Source organism: Falco naumanni, chromosome 1 (genome assembly GCF_017639655.2).
Source record: "Falco naumanni isolate bFalNau1 chromosome 1, bFalNau1.pat, whole genome shotgun sequence".
Taxonomy (NCBI): domain Eukaryota; kingdom Metazoa; phylum Chordata; class Aves; order Falconiformes; family Falconidae; genus Falco; species Falco naumanni.
Window position 1 is genome coordinate 22,723,983 of NC_054054.1, and position 20,489 is coordinate 22,744,471.

At 37.8% G+C, this 20,489-nt stretch overlaps 1 protein-coding gene across 25 annotated transcripts in view; it reads left to right on the top strand.

The window, feature by feature from the left end:
• The window catches only part of CAMK2D (calcium/calmodulin dependent protein kinase II delta), a 159,391-nt gene that overhangs the window by 75,347 nt on the left and 63,555 nt on the right, over positions 1 to 20,489 (top strand). For all 25 annotated transcript variants that reach the window (XM_040584771.1, XM_040584618.1, XM_040584584.1 and 22 more), the window contains one exon: positions 16,207 to 16,261. In XM_040584771.1, coding sequence (XP_040440705.1) covers positions 16,207 to 16,261 — 55 coding nt within the window. The remainder of the gene's footprint in view (positions 1 to 16,206; positions 16,262 to 20,489) is intronic.

Consider the following 20,489-nt stretch of genomic DNA (forward strand, 5'->3'; position numbering starts at 1 on the left):
GGAACATTTAGAGGGATGCTTCAACAGCAACTAGTGGTGTGGTTTTGTGAATACAGACTGGCTTGCAGCTCTTTGTTGGCGCTTCTCTTCCATCCAAGTTTATGTGTTTTTTCAGTGAGCTAATTACAATCTTACAAACGGTCCCATGGGACAGGACAAACTCTAATTTCCATTTATTGTGAGACTGTGATTAAAAGACAATGGCAGTTTCTCATCAGAAGCCTCAAGTTTGTCATCTATTAAGTTAATATGCATTCCCTGCTTTTTGTAAAACAAACCCTTTCAATCATTTGGGTTCATCATTCACTTGAAACTTGCATGTTAGGAAAATGATAGTAATTTATAGTTGTCTTCAGTTCTGGTAGCATGACTTACTGTGATACTTAATTGATAGATGGGGTAGCCACATTCCCTCAGAAAATAATACAGATGGTTTTGAGCCCAGCCCAGCGGATAGAGATGGAGTGGGCTTATTATGGAAACACCCTGTCTTGGTATAGAACTTTGAATCTCTCAGTCTTAGGCTCTGTTAAGTTACGAAAAGCTTCTACTGCTTATATGTTATCTTGATTAATGGTAGAAGCATTTGGTTATCTGGGTTATGGCAAATTTTTGTTCACTACGTTTGAAGCTGTGTGGATGTCAGCAGCATCATATAGACAGCTAGAAACAAGAGACTGATTACATAATTTTTTTTTTTTTTTCCTTGAGACTTTTCAGGCAGTCTGCTTCTTGAGATTTATAGTGGGTATAAGAAACAGATGACTTTGCATCTTCACTGTAACCTGTGGCATATTGTAAAGATGCCTGGGCTTGCTTTTAGTTTTTGCTGCTGGCGAAAAGCAGGTTCAGTAAGTCATGCTGATACAATTAAACTAATAGAGGTATCTACACCACGTTCCCATTTGCAGTAAAGACATGCCCTAGGAAACGTGCTGTAACTATCACAATTACAAATGGAAATATTTATCTGTAATTGTTGTGTGCTAAATCATGCCCCGCTAAGAGAGGGGGATGTTGCAGCAGAAATTCTCCTGCAAAGTCAATAATCTTTGGAAACATCTTGAAGTAGTCAGCGTTAGCTAGAAGCCTCTTTGTGCTGCTGGCTCTGTGGGAAGCACTAGCCTGGCCGCTTGTTCAGAGGACGTAAGCCCTCCTCTACTGTAACCTGTTACTGTATAACACAGGACAATGCTCAGTTAAAATATGATAAATTAATGGTATAGTTTTATTTTAATATTTAGCAAAGAAGTGTAAGCCTGTTTGTTCCCCGACTGCATATGTTCAGGGAGTTTTCACTGCGTAGTAACTCATATATTATCATAATCTATAAACTAATCAGGTCCTGATAAAACCTATGTAATTGCTTTTTTCACAATAGTTACAGCTTCCTCAGGAAACTGATGGAAGAAAAAATGTAGTCCTTGCATATCCCCTGTTGCTATCATGAAGAAGTTCCTGTGTAAGTAACAGGTAATCTCAAGTCTGAGGGGACATCTGAGTTTTGTATGCTGCAAACTGCAGTGGTATGTATGGAGCTGATCTCTTGAGTTGATCGTATTGTTCACACAGGATATTCAGGACTGATGCCTGTGAAAGAGGACACCAAGGACAGAGATGGGATTATAAGTATGTTGCATCTATGGTATGGTCTGTTGCATCCATTTTAGGTCTGTTATTTTTTTGTCAAGGCTGGTAACAGAAAATCTGGGGACCCGATCCTATGAAAGTGGCTTTAGCCTTGTTTTCATGGACAGATACACAAAAAGCTATCAGATAAAAGCATAGAGAGGCTAAATGCACAGTGCACTGTGTAACATACGAAGGTAATAGGTTCATTCACCAAAATATAGAATATGAAATGATGATAGGGCTTGGTTCACTTGGAAGATGTTATTTTAATTCATATTTTGTGAATTAGAAGATCATCTTGTAGAAACATTTGGATGTGCTTGATCATCTACAAAGTAAAAGTATAGCCATATGTAACTATGTGACGAAGCAGTCCACAGGACTGAAGTGTTTAGCCATGGGCATAGACTGCAAGAAAATATATGTAGCAAGATATACTAAGAATTGCAAAACCCGAAGAGGTAGGAGTGTTCTGTTTGCATTTGGTCCTTTGCTCACATGAGATGTGGGAACGGTGCGTAGGATCAGATCAAAAGCCAGTCGGTCTGGTGTCGGTAGCTGTGGAGGCCTAGGAAAGGCTGTGGAGATGCATGTAGTGATATTTCCCCTGAATACTTCCCTGATCTCCAGTAAGGGCAGGTCAAGAGCTTCCTAAGGAGATGAAAGCTTGTATGTATTTTAGTAGCAGTGTGGGTCTCTTCTATCAAGTTGACTTTATTGGCGGAGAACTCACGTTTTTGCTGGAGCAGGTCTATGGCCTGCTACTGCTACCATCACTTCAGAATACAGCACTTTCTGATCTCCAGGGACTGCTGGGTGTTAGAATAATGTACAGCATAAACAAGAAATAATTTAGAGATAATGTTGACATGTTATCTTAGCTTTTTTTTAAAAAAACTTACAGTTTTTATTTGGGAAAATAGTCATAGCACCACTTCAGTGCCATGTTGTGATATTTGGTATTGCAATCAGAAGTGCCTAAGAGTCTGTCTCGGTGCCTGGAGTACAGGGTATGTGATTTGATTGTCTTGTTACCAAACTAAGTAAATAGTCACTGAATTCCAGGTGCCTCCAAAAGGTGGTACCTGTTGTGATTAAGCGAATTTGTGTGCACTGTTGGTGGTCATGCTGCATAAAGATAGTTCTATGTAGGTCTTCAGAAAATGAGCTCAGATCTGTTTGTCTAATGTTTATAACCACTTCACTAAAAAGTGTGACTACATTGGTAATGTTACTCATGTGTTTTAAACTTCCCTGTCTTACAGAAAAGATAATGATACAGTGCATGATCTTAATTGCAAATCTGGAATATTTCAAAATCACACTGATTGCTGTTGTTCACAAAGATAATGATTAAATACATTGGGTCTTTCATGAAGAACTGACAGTAGGAGTTACATTTGATGTAACACTTCTAGCAAAGTTGTACTTAACATTAAACTTACATAGGGAGTAGAATTTTAGGTCTATCTGCATATAAAGCTGCCCCAACTTAATCAAAAGCTGATTTATTTTTAAACTGATGAAGCTGGTTTTTTGTGGCTATGTTGTATACTGTTTTGTATACTGGGAAATTGTTTCAATTTATATTATCTGGTACTTTGTTTTAAGCTGAATTAAAACAGTGTAAATTTTGTTTTTATGCCAACACAATAACATAAACTAGGGCATTTTTGTCTTGTAGACGAAGGTGTTAACAAGTAGTATTTGTAATACTCTACAGCCTCCATTAATAAGTAAGGGCAAATAAAATTTCTTTGTGTATTCTCTTGTCATCTTCCCACTGAGAGGGATGACAAGAATTCCCCAAGACAACTTCATCTGAAAATAAGTTAAAGCTTTAAAGGCAAAAGAGAAAATAAACCAATTATTTTTATATTTTTTTTCCAGAACCAAGGTTTGGACTTGTTTATGAATCAGATGGGATGGGGCTATTTTAATTGATATTCCTAGCTGATGGCAGTAATGGGGTGAAACAGCCCAGCAACAGGACTGAGGTGTTCCTGCCTGGGGAGCAGGCAGCTCTTGCCTCAGCCTCTGTCCTCCCCCTGGGAAAACCAGGGAAGCTAAAATAATTTTGAGGTCTCCTTTGTCCCTCTGTAATCCATTGGTATTTTGTAATAAGAGGAATATTAGTTTCTGTTTTAAAGGTTATTTATTCCAGTATGAGGTAAAATGAACTTTATAAAGACTTACTGTTTACAAGGTCTGAAGTGTATTTTTTGTGAAAAAATAAAGCACAGTAGCAGCTTTTTCTGAAGTTCTGTATTTTCAGGAGATCAACATGATAATGATAATTTTGACATATATATGTATATATTGAAAAACTGTATTCAACTTATTTTATGCACAGTGCCTAACATATATTAATATATAGTTAAGGCCAGAGTTTAGGAGGCACTTTGTACCCTTATCCGCACAACAGCCAAGAGCAAGAGGAGCATTGCTCACACATTGTGCTGTATTTGTTACGTCTCAGAAGTCATTTGTTCCCAAGGGTTAGAAACACAGCATTCCTATTTGAAGTGGCACGTGGCTTATCTTTTGCTTCCTCATCTCAAAGATTTGCCTTGGCTGAAAGGGAGAAGGATCCCAGTATGTTTTCATTTCGGAGATTGCTTGGGGAGCAGTTTCACATGGATGTCAGGTGGCAGGTCCTGCGGGGTTTTCCTTTCTTCCCCCATGTACAATGCTCAGGGCAGAAGCATGCAGTCTGTGGCTGGAAATGGGTCCATTACAGACCATTTACTCCACTGTTTCCTTGATGCTGGAAAGGGGTGCTTCATACTGGGCACAGGGACCAGCTTCTTGGCTGAGGGAAACAAAGCTCAGAGCCTAAAGAGGGGTTTTTCCCCTGGTTCATACTCCCCATTTGGCAGTGGGATGTCACTGGGAGTCAAATGAGGCAATTTCAGTGCGCTTGCATCTTCTGTCCCCTAACAGACTAATTATTTGTCTACAGCAGTAGAATTGGTTTTGTTTTTCTCTCCAAAAGCATGTTGTTTGGCAAGTATTGTAGGAAATGGAAAATTTCCAAAGTTTAGCCTCGTGGAAATATGTTCCTGGTTCTTTGTTACAGCAGGAAATTCAGTCTGCTGGGATTCAGAGATTTATTTTTGTAGGGATAATTAGTCTTCCTTATTTACTTTAAAAAGCCAATTTGCAGAGCAGTTGTTTATGTCTAGGATGAATAATGTCATATAAAAACACGTATCTGCGTGCACAATTATCACTTACATTAGAAGCTAATGTGGAAGATTGTTTAATGAACTTATTGACCTATGGGTGGGCCATTGTGAGCTGTTTTATACAGAGAAGGGACCATTTTTACGAAGATAGCAGGTCAAACTGCGATTGTATGTATGTTCTTCTGGGTGATTTCAGTGGGTTTTCAAAGGTACGGACATCTGACTTGTCATCTCCTTTGGATCACTGCAGAGCTACAGCCTTGTGTAACTGTGTAAACAGGATTGGGGGGATAGAGGGATGTTGCCAGTTGTGGAAAGGCTCTGTTAGTCGCGGAACCCACTGCAGTACTGGAATATAAAAGGACAACAGGAAAAATGAGTTTGCACACAAAATTTCTCCCCACCCACCCCCAACAGATGCAGTCCATATGGAAAGGACTTCTGGAAATGTTTACATGTGTGTGCTTATTTGTATGAGCATATTTATTGCAAATTTTTGTTCTGGTCAAGTGCCATGGTACAATGAAGTGGAATACTTTCTGTGGCCATTTTCATTGCAGCTGGGGTAAAATGAAATCCTTAATTAATAAGGTTTGCATTCCATTAAACAGCAAAAGACCAGATTGCTCTTTGTGATATTACATGATCATTTATTAAATTCCTCATAAATGTGGTTTGTTTACAAACATATTTACAAAAGGTTATTGATTGTATTCCACCAAAGTGACTGGGATGCTCTTCTAAACGGGTTCAAGAAAATTTTTCAGTTGGTTTTTTTTTTCCCCTAATATATCTATCTGCTTTACACAGAAAACACAAGTTTTTTCAAAAATCTAAAAATACTTCCTTCAACAAAATGAATGTTTGTATTTCAAATCACTGTTGGGTTTTGGGTTTGCTTTTTCTTTTTTTTTGTAGGCTGAAAAATTAATTTTTCACTGTTACTAGTAAAATGAAAAATTCTATGCATCTTGGGGGGAAGAAATGGGCAGGAAAATCAAGTTTTCAGTCAGCCGTCGGAGAGAGAGAGGGGTTGCATCATGCTTATTGTAGGTTCACTAATTCAGTTAGGGTAGATTTACATGCAGTTTCTAACAGCAAGATCACAATTCATAGTGCATTTAATATATTCATCAGACTATACAGCTGTTTCTTCAACCCTACTGTATTTCCATAGTGTTACAAAGTAGATATAGTATACTGATCTGAAAAATTATTGTGGGGAGAATAGCTTTGTGCTTCAGTTATCTCCAGCTTCCAGGATGCCCAATTTTAAAACGTTAAGGCCCTTGTTATCCTAAAGCATTGAGAGACTAAAAAATTATGACCATGTCTATAAATACTCTGTTTTCAGTATTCCCCTTGGTCAGATCAATAGTTCAGATTAATTACAATATTCTTTATTAGGATAGTTATATAGGAGTGGTCACTGAATTCAAATTGCATGCAAGAATTGATTATTGCTTAGTTACTAAAAAAAAATTTTAAAATATCACTATCTGACAAAAGTATCAGTAAAGATCATCTTTTATCTTTTATTACTTCTATAAGCTATCACAGTTCTAATCAAATTTAAATGAAGAATTTTACTAAGTTGCCTTGAATACAGTCATCCCTTTTGGTTGTACTTAATGGTCTTTATGCTGATAAATTAATGAGTAAGCTTTTAAAATGGAGGGGGGGGGGGGAGGGCTAAACATGAAAAGTTTAACTATAGTAATTGCTGCTACTGACTGAAAGAATTTAGCGTAGGCTTCCTGAAGGTGATTGTTACTAAAGGTGCCTTAAATACAGTGCTGATAGATTTGAAAACATGGTCTAAAGCAGCTTGGTGCATGCCTTGCTCCTTTATGAGAGGTTCGAGTGGAGCAGGTGGCATTTCTTTTCTGTGGTACTTCTTGAGTCATGCCACAAGATTACAATTTTCTGCTTTCCTTTTTTGTTCAAAATATTGAGCGACTTTGTTTTCATAAGCTGATGCCTTTAAATACCTTGGGGCCTCCTCATGAAAGGGGAGTGCTTAAAAAACAACCAAACATACATCTCTGAGTGGTCATTATATACATTTTTTGTATTACTGCATTCAATGTGTTTTAAGAGAGGAAAGCAAGAAGGGAGCCTGTGTCCTACCCAACGATTACAACCCTCCAATATCCAATTCCGTAGACAGGTAGCCCCTACGTATTATTTATATAGACTTGTTTTCAATGTTGGCCAGCACTGTAAATATTAAAAGGCACATAGCCTAATTTTGACAATTGCGCAGTTCTGTCTATGGTTTTATTTTCTTGTGGTGCATCCAGACTCTAGCTGAAAGCTTTCTTCTACTGCATTTAAATTTAGCAAAAGTATCTTATCAAAAAAATACAGAACTGTATCTTTCCAGCAGGGATTAATAGACTCTTTTGCTTGTCTAATTGGGATGTTAGATTCTGTGTGTTAGGCGGATTTAATTCATTTTTTCATTTGATGTTTTTTATCTCTTCACTTTCTTGAATTGCTAAGATTCTGTATGTCACTTCGTAACAAATCTTGGCGATCAATGAGCTGCCCAAACAGTGTGGCAATTTCGTTATCACTGGTCTGTAAAGGTGCCTTGCTTTAATATGAGAACTAGGCCCTGCTTTTGGAAAAATTAAGCAAATTACATTCCCTTCATTAAAGTATGCTGTGTGTTTTTTCCAAACCTGTTGATTTTAATTAGTATAACAACTCTGTATTACAGCTTGTCCTTTTATTAGTTAACACCCCATTAAATTCTTGTGTAGGTTGTCATTATTCCTCTTCTTACATGTTTCTGATGAATGCTAAAATGGTTTAAAAAAATGTTAGTGCTTAAAGCATCAACACTGGCAGCTGAGGCATCAGTTTGCTCTTAGCAAAAATTTGTGTCAGGCTTTTCTTTAATCCATGCAGCTATCCTTACAAGGCTTAATGTGATACTTCTAAGGCTTTTTGTTGTGTTGTAAAAAATCTTGTTAAACTTACAAAATCAGGGCTTTAACTGCAAAGACGAATTAGCTCAATCTGAAATACAGGATTTCTAGTAAATGACCTGACTATATATTAAACAAAGACATAAAGATACAGGTGTACATTTTAGTACTCTGTTCTTTTTTTAAACAGGTATATACAATTGTGCTGTTTTCATATATGAATAATTAAAGGTGTGTAACTCTACCTGTTCCTTTTAACTTCTCAGGATATAGGATATGATTCCACAGTACTTTCCTATGCATGTTTGCACACAGAAATGCACACACACACCTGTGTCACAGTGCACTGGTTAAAGAAAAAAGCATCAAGAGTTACTACAGCTGCTCTCCCTGGAGACTACTAATGCAGAATGATATGTTTTGGAATATGTGATTACATTTTTTAAATTAGTTAATTTTATTTGGGATGTTTTATTTTTAGCAGCTACATTCCTAGTGTTCAGGCTGAATTGGTTTCTGTCTTTTAAGTTCTGTTTGTTAGGACTTAGTGCCTAAAGCATGCATAGAAGCTAGACCTGAGGGTCTGTCTGTGCTTCACTGTGCATCACTCCTTAAGACTGGAGAAGCTGCTTGGGATTTTTTAGGGCGTTTAGTAGCTCAATGAGACTCCTTTGATCAGAAAACATACTTTTTCTAAAGCATTCTTTCTTTTTCCTCTCTCCCTGACATTTCCCACAATGTGTATTGATGACCTGTTTCTAAACTGGTCAGTCTTCATCCAGCAGGAATGAAGCAAGAGTCTCATCCTGACAAAAGAGGTTGGTTTTTTTTTTTGAGGCCATCTGCTTTGACATTAGTACCTTGACTGTACACTTCAAAATTTGGTCTTTTATCTACTTTGGCAAATATTTTTTTGTTTTCTGTGTAACAAGAATCTTTCACCAAAGTTAACAGTTTGGCAGACTGACTTCCAAGCATGCATTAAACTTGAGGAGTCTTAATGAAGGTAGTGAATGTAAATATTCCTGGCATTTCATGAGAATACAGAGGTTTATTGTGTGAGGGCCTTGATGGGGAGAGTTTTGGTCACAAGTGAGTATTTTTAGAATATGTGGCATTTCGTTCATGCTAGTTAACGCTTACTGTTACAGTGCCTTGGGGACAAATGCAGGCTTTCCAATTACTAAATTGCCTAATTATTTTTCCCGTAATTTTTCATTATACCAGTACAGATGCAGATGAATAGGATTTTTTCTCAAGTTGTTGACCCTAACTAACCATGAATTTAAACTATAATAATAAGTCGTTTAGCTGTTGAATGAATTTGGAAGCTATGTAGTTTTGATTCACTGTTGCTGAATGTGGACCTGTTAATAGCATACACAATGCTGTGTATAAAGTCATGTAATGACAGTAAGTATTGCAGTATACCGCTTGTGTATTTAACAACATGGGGGAGGATTATTTTCTTAGATACGCAAAGCATTATTCTATGTTTAATATCTTCCAAAAATCAGCTGCCCTTGAGCATTGCTACTGTACTAATCTTACCAGATTAGCCTCTAAATATTTCATGTTGTTAGATAATGGCTCTTACTAGTATTTACAAAGTTCTTTCTACTGTTACTGAGCAGCTTTATTATAGAGAGCCCCCTCAGGCTCTCATGGTCTCAGAAGAATAGTATTGTATATGAGGAAGTATAAGCATAAGAAGCAATCTCAGCTCCTTTTTAATTTAAATTTCTGACTCTCAGCTCCTGAAATGTGAGCAGGGACAAAGGGACACTTCCCTGCACATTGCTTATCAACGGTGGCAAGAGCTAAGTTCTGCTCTGTGACTTGGGCATCCCTCATCTTGTGCTGCAGCAGATGAGAGGACCTCTGCTCCATGCAGCTGCCAACTGTTTCACCCCATGCAGGGGGTCTATCCACATGGCCTCTTCTGTGGTCACGAATCAGCTTTTAGCTACCTGACTTATACACTGGGTTTTGATCTGTTAGTGGTAGCAGAGATTCAGTGCAGAGCACTTGAGTATTTATCCAGCTTTCTTACTAAGTTTGACTGATATTTACAACCGGTTGCTTTCAAAGAAGTATCTAAGCTGCACAAAACAAGAGCTGTAGCCACAGCAGTAACTACAGCATAGGCTTGAGCAGGGTTGTTTTTTACTGTGTTTATGTCTGGAGGCTATAGCCATGACTGTTATGCACCACTGATTTAGGGAGTTTGGTTGCTCAGCACGGATTATTTATACCAGGCATCAAAAGAGAGGAAGTAGTGACAGTGATGGAAAAACGTGGAGCATTGAGGTATAGAGAATGAGGCTGCGGTGAAAATGTTTTTTGAAGGAAGCAATGTCTGGTCAGTGCAAACAGCAGCGCTCCTGAGCATAGGTTCACAAGCTTTCGTATCTGCAGCTCTGTTCCCATATGCAGTTCTGTGTTTATCATGTTTAGCTTGGGATCCAGACTAAAAGCTGTAAGGATGAACTTTGACTTTGTTCTTGGCACTTCTGTAATGACTTCTGCACTGGCATCCTTTTGAGTTTCTGGTGAAGATCTAGCAGTAGCTTTTCTTTCCTTCCCTCATCAGCTTGGTTTATTTAGTAGAACAGGAAAGATGACAAAGGGTGACTTTGCAGGAAGATCTGTATCCTAACAGTTGCTAAGCCACTGCAGATCATCTACTTCTTAGCCAAACATCTTTGCTGACCATGAGGCATTCTTTGTCAGAGATGAGAGAGCAGAAGATGCTTGTAGGCAAGTGTTCTGAAACATAAAATTGAGTGGTTCAAATATTACTCAAAAATATATAGTTATACCTTTTCAGTGACTTGAGGTTTTTTGTTTTACCTCTTTATTTACAAATGCAACAGCTTACCCCATACCTAGTGGCAGGCAGATAGCCATTCACAGAAAACCTAAGATTAAGTTATTCCATTAAGTTCTTTCTATTAAGTAATTAAGTTCATTTTTTAAAGTTCTTTTTTTCTAATAAGTGATCTGCGTAAGATCTGCATAAATACTTCTAATACACTTTTGGAAATGAACATAGAGGGAAAGCACTTAAGTCCCTTTTTCACTCTTCTAGCAGGAAGGCAGGAACTGAAAGAAATAATTTGCATAGTTCAGCAAATATGACATATACTTTTGTATGACTTTCAAACCCATTTTAAACCTGTACTACTGACAAATGACCCCTATAGCTTTCTAACAGTGCACTACTTTGAGACATGTAGCTTCACAGAGTTACACAATTAATGCCTCTGTGAGTCCATAGATCTTACTCTTTAGCACCAAAGGGGAAATGAGTGTCTTTTAACTACATTATCATTAACTACACTATCCCTTTCTATGCTCTATTAATAACACAATGAATGGGATGGCGCGGAGAGAGTCTTCCCTAATAAACTGACACTCCGACAGGTTGACATCTTGGTGCGCATTTGTGCAGCTGCTGTACTGACTGGGACCGTGACTTCTGTTTGAAGTTCAGACTTCTCAGATGTTTTGTCTTTGTAATGTGAACTAATCCAGATGCCAAATTCATCCAAATTATCATTCAGCAGTTTTGCAAAAATAAATATTTTAGGCAATAGTTTAGATAGGGTTAGTATCTTTATCCTGAAGAACTTTTATCTGACTTTACTGTTTGACTTGTTTCCATACCTGGAAGAATTGGATTTTCATTGAAAGTATGCGGAACACTATTATTTTGATTATTTTTTTTCTTTAAAGGCAGAAATTCAGAAAGGAGATATTAAGGTTGCTTGGCCATTATACCAAGCTGTTTTCTGAAAAATAGACACAAAACACTATAGTTAACACAAAAAGCCATATAAAGGAGATCATTTTACTTTTCAGTCTAATTGGAGCTCGGCCGCACTAATGGATAAATATCAAGCTAATAAAGCTAATAGGAGTTCTCCCTTAAATTATTGTAATGATTATTGCAGAGTCGTGATTGGGAAGTATTTCAGAGGAAAATCAGTGCTGAACCCAAAGGGATATTTCTGATCTGTTGTGGGCTTATAGTATTTTTCCAAAAGAAAGAGCTGTTGCTCCCTGTATTCCTGTCAGGCATTTTCAGTGGTTTGCTGAAGAGCAACAACTTTGTTGTCACAGGTGGTTAAACGCCTCCTCTGTAACCCACTGGAGGAGAACGACCACAGTGCTACAGCAGGCGGGAGGAGAGAAGTAATTACTCTTGTGTCCTTTCCACCATACGATGTGTTTGTTCATGACAGCACTCGTGAAACAACTCCAATTAATAATGATTAGGTCTAACTGTAATCTTTTCAGAAAAGAAAAATGGAACTGTTTCTACTGATGTGTCTCTGCAGAAGCAGGAATTGTAGTGTGGGTTAGTGATGGGAGTTCTCATACTGGATGAATAATCTTTGTAATTGCTGCTTTTTGGTTTGTCGTGCCTGTGTGCACGTGATACGTGTGTGCAAAGAACTATATATACTTGTGGTGAATACACGAATACTTTGTGTAGTGAATCACCTCTTAAACTTTGTGAATAGCTTCTCAAATTGTCATCCCGACATCCCTTGTCTTTCCCAGCTGAGTTGCATGCAAAACGCAGTAGCAAAGTCTGGGCAATACTTTACTTGCCTCTGTGCTGTCATGTGCCCTTTGCTCTGGATTGCAGCTGTCTTGTCTTCACCACAGATTCTTTGCCTTTGCCCATGGTTATTTGGGATTTTCACCTAGCAGATTTACTGGCATAACACTGTATCTGAACTGACTGAAGAAGCCAACATAAGCACTTGCCAAAAGGCAGTTTTGATCTTCTCTGGCTGCCTCAGCCTGTTTTCCTTTTCACAGACAATCAGGGGCATGTGATCCTGATTCAGAGAAGGATTTGTCCCATCTCACTTCTATGATTCAGACATTTGGGAGGAAAGAAAAACAATGAATGTGATCCTTGAAGAAGATTCCCCCATGGACATGTCAGACTAGAATTTGGCTGGTAAGGAAATAGCATCACCCGGCTGAGGAAAAAACATAGTCTCAAGTTGCAACCCTTTTCGAGTCAGAAGGGAGCTATGGTTCTGTGGCAACACCAAACAAAGAAGCCCTCTTCTAGGAAAGGATGTGACAAAGCAGGAGCACCTCCTGTTTCAGGCAGGTAGCAGAGCTTGAGAAGCCCCTTCACATGGTGCTGTGCTGGTCTGCTTATTAACAGGGATGTGACAGATGCCTCTACCCAAGATAAAACTTGTACTCTTGGCTCTAGTTTTGATATGCTGTGTGCTGTCGGGCAAGGTACTTCTCTTCTATGACATGTTAGGAATATGCTACTATTCTGTACAGAGCTGCTGATACCTATATGTAATAGCTGTAATAGCGTCTGTTTGCTTTGTATAAATACAAAGTATTTATCGCAGACAGAAATATGGATATTCCTAGCAGTACGAGTGGTAGGCATGATTATTTAAAAAAAAAAAAAAAAGAAAAAAGAAAAAAGAGAGAGAAAGAGGTTAAGGGGTTTTGTACAGCCTTGAACCAAATGCAGCTTATTTTTTCCTGTGACCTTGGTCTCTTCAAGGTCACAGTTTTAAAAGGGTGCCTTAATGACTGTAGGTTCATGTTGACTTCATTCTTACTTAGGAGATGACCTTCTCATAAATGCATGTAAGAAGGTCATTCTGTGTTTAAAAAATACAGCAGTAATTAAATAATACAGTCCTTTGATTCAGCTGGTTGCTAGCATATACACACTGCAGCAGAAGTGAACCGCAAAACCTGAGTAAGTATGCATATGAACACAGGCTTTTTACTGTTTTGTAGCCACAAGCTCCAGCCAAGACTGTCTGGTTTTAATACCAAAGTAATACCTTAAAGGTGGATTTCATTTCTAAATTTTAAGATTTAATACAGTGTTTCAATTCCCTAAAGATGTTTCAAAAATCTGGGTTGTTTTACATGCTTCAGAGCTCTTTGAAAGCGGTTGGCAGCAAATACTCTGTCTCACCAGAACTGTATTTGGGAGCTCTCAATATCCATACACGATATGAGAAATTGAATATGAAGGCTTCAGCCTGTTTGAATAGAATGCTACTAGCACTGTGAGCAGTGAGGAGGGGAATGCTGCTTTGAATTAAAAAAGTGTTCACAGAAAAAACATGCTTTGAGTTCTTACTAATCTGTTTCAGGAACAGGCAGTTTCTATCAAACACTATAATTTGCTATGTATTAAATCTTGCGAAGTTTAAAACTTTTTCAGAGAGGTATATGCAAAATGTATTTGCTGCACTCCAAAATTTACTTTTAGGATTATGTTATGTCTCTGTGACATAGCCAAAGGTCTGTAATTAAATCCCATTTCTGAGCACTCATTCATGGGTAGTACCTTTGACGCTACTGTACAAAGTAGTGTACTTTAAAGCCAGATGTTTTAGGGGTCTCTGTTTTAGCTAGAAATTTCAGGATACTGTTCTAGGCTAGTATTTGGTGCGCATCTCACATTTGGTTTGCTTTAAAGACCAGACATTTGGGGTTATTGAAATCTCAACTCGAGCAACACAACAAGAAAGTAAGTTGATTTTGAGTTTTTGTGGGACTTTTTTTTGGCAGCAAACTGTTACCTTGGTGTTTTATGTTCAAGGCTTGCATTTTGTACAAACTCAGACAAATCTAGAATATAGAACCAGCCAAAACCACAAATTCTGATTTAGACCTACTTGGCTCTTCTGAATCATCACGAGCTCTGGACAGTGAGTCAGCCAAGACATGGTTTTCTCTTCAGTGTTGTGTAAACACAAGATGTTTCCCTGGGCTAAATATTATTAAGTAAAAAAAGTAATGTTTATTTGGGTTTTTTTAAAATGTCATGTATTTTATAAAAAATGGTTAGTACATAAAGCTATAATCAGGGGAAATCTGCAAATCACTTTCTTTTACACTTCCTTCATCAGCTCAGTTTTCAACATGAAGCAGTTCCTAGGGTACCCTGATTTTTTTATTTGATTCTATAACTGTTAATGATTTGGATCAAATTACTGACAAAGCTTCATGTATTGTGGAAAAATTAGCTTTGGAAATTGCCATTTCATTTAAAGTAATTAAGAAAAAACACAGGACTTAATTCATAGTTCTACCACGATGTGACTTAAATTCTTAACATTCAGAATGAAGGTTCTGCAGATGACTAATGCATTTTTGGGGAAAATGTTAGTTATGGATATATAGGTGTATGTCAACATGACATGGGGTTTTAATCATTAGGATGCTGTAAGTCTGTCAGCTGTGACAAGCACTGGGAAAGCTAATGACTGTTTTCTAGACATTGCATCCTTTTGCTTCTGGCAAGTCCTCTCATGCATCTTACATCTTTCAGGAAATCGCTCTTCACAGTGATTTAATGAGAGGCAGTTACCTTGCTCAGCTGGCACACCTCCAGGTGCCAGCTCCTCTTCTCCTCCTGCCCACCCTTGCTGTCTGTAGGTCTGGCTGAGCACCCACAGCCGGGTGGTGGGTAGTCCCAGTCCCTTCCCTTTAGTCTTTCAGCCATGCTGTTGGCTGCCATTGTAGAAGTTCAGCATGGCTTGGTGGGCATTAGTCTGCCCGGAGATCTCTGTCTTTGTGACTCTTCACCATTCATGTGGTTGAAGTGGATGGCAGGTAAGAAGATTAGAGGGAAATATATCTTTCTATGTAATAGAAATATGAGCAGGAATATAACTTATTCCCTTCTTGACCCCATTTATTTTAGTAGAGGCAAATGCTTTTAGTTTGCAGTGGCGCTTTCTCTTTCAAAATCAGCATCTGTTGTCCGATTATGGAATTTGTTAACATAGCCCTTAAAGTTTTTCTGCTGAAATCTGTGATTAATCATGCCTTTTTCTTTTCTCATCATGTTTTGTTTACAACTTTCAGGATGTAATACTGCTGAGAAAATAGTTGTATGAGATTGAGTACTGTTTCAAGATAATAAAAGTCCATTGACTGGGGACTCCTGTGTATGCTTTTTAAAAGATTGATTGGAGGTTCTGCCTAGGAAAAAGGGAGTTGAATCATATTAATACAGTATGTTAAGATGAAGTCTGCCTGAGCTTTTAGTACTTGTTAAGTCATGATTCAGCATAAAGGACAAAGGCAAGGTACAGCGTGTGTGTATGTGCCCATACATGCAGGAGGTGGTAGGAAATGACTGACATAGCAAAAGCAGAGCTCCTTTAAAAATAAGTGTACAATGAGCTGCATGTACAGTCTTTTTGTTTATCTTACCTGTTGAAAAAGACTATTTTGAAGGTAGATAATAAAAAAGCAAACCAAAAAGCAAACAACAAAACCAAAGACAGATGAGAACAGACACAGATGCAATACCAGCTCTACAGTAGAATTACAATCCTCCCTTCTCCCCCAAAATCAAAGAGAGACATTAAAGACATGGAAAAGATGACTGGTGTTTTATCTTTTTTTTTCCCCCCTTTCAATAGTGCGGCTTCATGACAGCATATCAGAAGAAGGATTCCATTACTTAGTCTTTGACTTGTAAGTATGTGTTTTGCATATATTTAGCATGTTGGGGATGTGTTACTGAAACTTTTAGATGTAAATTCAAACTCACAAGATAAATGCATGATTCTGGTGCAGTGAGTTGGATAAACAGATGTAAACTGAGCTGGAAGGACACTAACATAGCTGGTCATTTGCATATGGAAGAGCTGATTTATAAATGTTACTGTAAGAATTCCATATTAAAAACTTGGAATAAGTGGGGCCACTGCTGAAGTGGATTTTAATGTAAAATCTAGGTATGTAAGTAAGAGTTGCATGATATCTGCCAAAGCTAAGCAAACATACGACTCAGAAAAAATAATTTGCTGGGAGCCAGTTCTCTGTAAAGGAAACATAAAAAAAACACGTGGAACAATAGTTTCTCTACAGAAAATCCCCATCACTGGATTGAAAGGTAAGCCTGAGTTTCCTAGAGGGAATGACTCTTTCAGTACTTTATTCCTGATTCATATCTTGCTGATACATAGAATGTTTCATTTTGACACCATTCAAAATATAAAATGCCCAGCATATAAAAAGGAAGTTTCCTACTTACTTCCCATTTTGCATCAGGAATTTGAGTCTTGTGAGTTGTTCAGGTAGTGACTGTGCATTATGTGGAGCTTGTTTCCTCTAGATAAGGCTGTTCAGTGGAAGAAGGGATGGTGACAACACGAAGTATGTGTCTCAGACTCTTAACTTGAAAAGAGACACTGATGTTCTTCACTCTTCCCAGGGACAGGCAAACTTCTCCACTCAAAAAGTTAGTGCTTTTGGTTCTGGGCATGGGAAAACATGAATGATTAGAAATTGTCTTTCAAAACTGACTTAATTACTTAAAATTATCTTATTTCAACTGCAAATTTTTCCAGGGCAGTTTATGTTTTTGACAAACAATGCACTTGCCTCACCCCCCCCCCCTCCTGCCCCTGAGCTTTCTTAGGCCTGGTGTGGTTTTGCTGGTTGGAATGAGAATGTGTTATTTCCCGTAGAAATGTGGAAGAGCTCATTTCTAAGCATACTAACTGAAATACTTGCCTTCAGCATAGGTAAACTAAAACCTAGGTCTTCCCCAGTCAGTTTTGTGCTTTCATGTTCAGGTTACGTTCTGGTTTATTTTCTGACTTGATTTTTTTAAAGAAATCTGTGAAGGCTTCTTCAAGACTTGGTTTCAGACTAGCAATGCAAAAATACTAAATAGTCTTATCTGCAGTGAAGGCATTCAGTACTCAAATCCTAACTGGGCTCAACAGGAAGATATATCTGATTTGTATATATCCCAGGTAACTGCTCTGACTTGGTAATGGCTCTAGGGCACAACATGCGTACTTGTTCTCTGACATGCACTGGGGTTTATTTCACCATTTTTTTTAAGGACTACAAAGGAAATCTTTCTATGTGGAAATGGAAAAAAAATTTAATACTGAACATTTCCAAGAAGTGCGTGCAGAGTTCCTATTTCTAGGGACAATATCCCTTTTATAAACTGGCGGCATTTTTATTTTTTTGTTGCACTACTGTACTGTTAGAAACTATGGCCTACTGTAATTGCAGTTAGGCTGCTTGTGCCTTAAATTCAATATATAATGCCAGACATATCTCAGGAGATTACGATTGTAATGTGAACTAGAAGGCATTTGAAGAACTTAAAGTTGTAGATACCACTATCTATATCTTGATAGTAACAGAACAAATAGAAGCCTGTATTCTTCAATAAAAATTAATACTTAATCCAGAGATACCATCTTGGCAGAAAACTAGATTCTGCAGGAAGCATTCTGCACTGGCTGGAAGGAGCTTCCTCTGTTTCCCGTCAGTCCCGTTCAGGACAAACATGGGAACAGACACAGACATATGCTGTTCATTTGGAAAGTCTGCATGGCTTTTGTTTTCATCCTCTTCAAAGAAAAGAGTTCTTCAACATGTATAATACAGTGTTTTATGTTTGGATCATGTGGCTTGGTTCTTTTCTCAAAATGAATTATTCTGCAAAAAAGAACTAAAGTCTAAATGGTAGAGGTAGTGACTGTACCAACTGATAGTTACCTTTGGAAAAGCAACATGTTTCATTCTTGAAGAACTTTTGCCTAAACAGTAAGGATAGCTTTTGACAGTTAATTTTTCATTTAGACGTAAGTTACTTCTTTAATGCTTTAATGCTCCTTAGTACTATTTATTAGTGAAACATCATCTTTTAATGCAGTTACAAATATGTGGGTTAGTGGCTTGCTTAAACGTACGCAAAACTGCTGCCACAAGAAAAGGTACCTCATGTACTTCCTTAATATGAAGGCCAAGTACATGCTTTTATTTATTTTATTTTTATTCAACAGGAGCCTGACTGTGGTGTAACACTGTCACTCCACCCACGCACACCATCGTGTCATTATCTTAATGATTTCTTTCAGACTGTGTGGGATTCAGTTCAACTGTTTCTTTAGAAATTTCTTGTAGACTGCATCCCACATAAGAAAGTGAAGAGGAAGACTGGGTTTTCTGTGAACAGAGAAAACCAATCATTGTCACTTTCTATTTTGAATTTCTAATAATCTGTTTTGAATTATTGTGATAGAGATGTCTGCAATCTGAAGGAGAAGTTTGTTGCTTCACTCTTGTATACCTCAGCGATAGCTGCGCTTATGTCTGGAGGAAAAAGAAAAGAGATTAAGGAATAAAAAAGATTAAGGTACTCTGTTACAGGCGTACGTTTGGGTGAAGAGTTCTAATGTCAAAATGGGAAGGTGCACATCTTTGAAAATCCATGTGGAAACTGGACATTGAACTATGAAAGGTGTGCTTGCTGAAAAAATGCAGTGTTGGGGTGTTCCTGTAAGAAGCCCTCCACAGGAAAGAAACAGATGTACCGAAGTATTGACCTATCATTCATATAGATATAGATATATATACACATACACACATACTTTTTTAAAAAATATAAAATCTGTCTTCGGTTGTTGACTCCCCATGTCTGTGTCATGGCAGTATCATTCTGGGGGAAAAAAAAAAAAAAAAAGGTTGTTTTGCACTTGACTAGGCAAAGGATTTTCCAGGTCTTGTTGATGTCACTGCCAAGGAATAGAGGCATCTTACTGATCTACCAGTATGTCCTACATCTTTTAGAAAATTAACTAAGATAGCCTTCTGTGATACTTCTCCCAAGCAAAGGACTTCTTTCTCTTATGTTTCGCTCACTAGAGATAATGAAGTGATTTGCAGATTAATAAAATGTGCATTGTAAGATTAGTAATGGACTTGAAGCTTTTTACTCCTCTTCCCATATTAGTTAAGGCAACTGTAGTTAGGATTTGCATCTTTCTGTCAGCCCATTTCAGTTGCTAAGCACGAATGAGATTTTCTTCACTGTTAATGATGTTAGATGAGTTCAAATCCAATCAATTCCGTCAGTATTAATTGCTGTATCTGAATGGAAACAGCTGTATCACTTGAAGACTCTCTTGTGCAAGTCAATGAGATTCTCTTTTTTCAGTGTCTCCCATTTTAATGGATGTCATGAGAAGCAACAATTGGTACATTAAGAATCCTGGTATTGCTGTTGAATTCCAAGCAGAGGGACTGTACTGAGTAGAAGAAACAAAAGTAGCCCCAAACCCCCAAATGTAATTGCAGAACAACATTTGCCTAGGCTAAGTGCCTGAACCTTTCTTTTTTGGAAGTAGAAAGGTCACAGATAAATGTAAAAAGTGTATGTCCACTGTAATTTTGTAAGACTGCTTCCTTGCACCTTCATTATGAAAGCAATTTAGGAAATAAGAAATGTAAGGTAGGAGGAAACAACGCCAGTGTGATCATCAGCAGAGCCTTTTTTAGCTAGTTTTGCTAACTTGGGTATTCCTTTTAAAAATCTTGTATTTGTAAATTTTCCTAATCAGTCGAATATGGTACATGAAGTCGTTACAAATGTTTGCAACAACAGACTGTGGCATTTAACGCTGTAAATGCAGTAATTTGTTTTGGTGAGTGTAGAAAGTCAGTTGAATGAAGCAGTTACAAATGGCTTCTTAATGTACCTCTTCCGAGGGGTAAATAGAAATAGCATCCTTTGTAGGTGGAATCTTCCTGCTTCCCCCTCTCTGCAGTTTTTCTGAAAGACATACCTGGTGCAGAGGGTGTTGGTCTTTCTACATGCTGATTGTACTTCTTTTGTTTAAACAAACCCATGTGCTTTATTTGTGGCCATTTTAGTACACTCTTCAGAAAATTA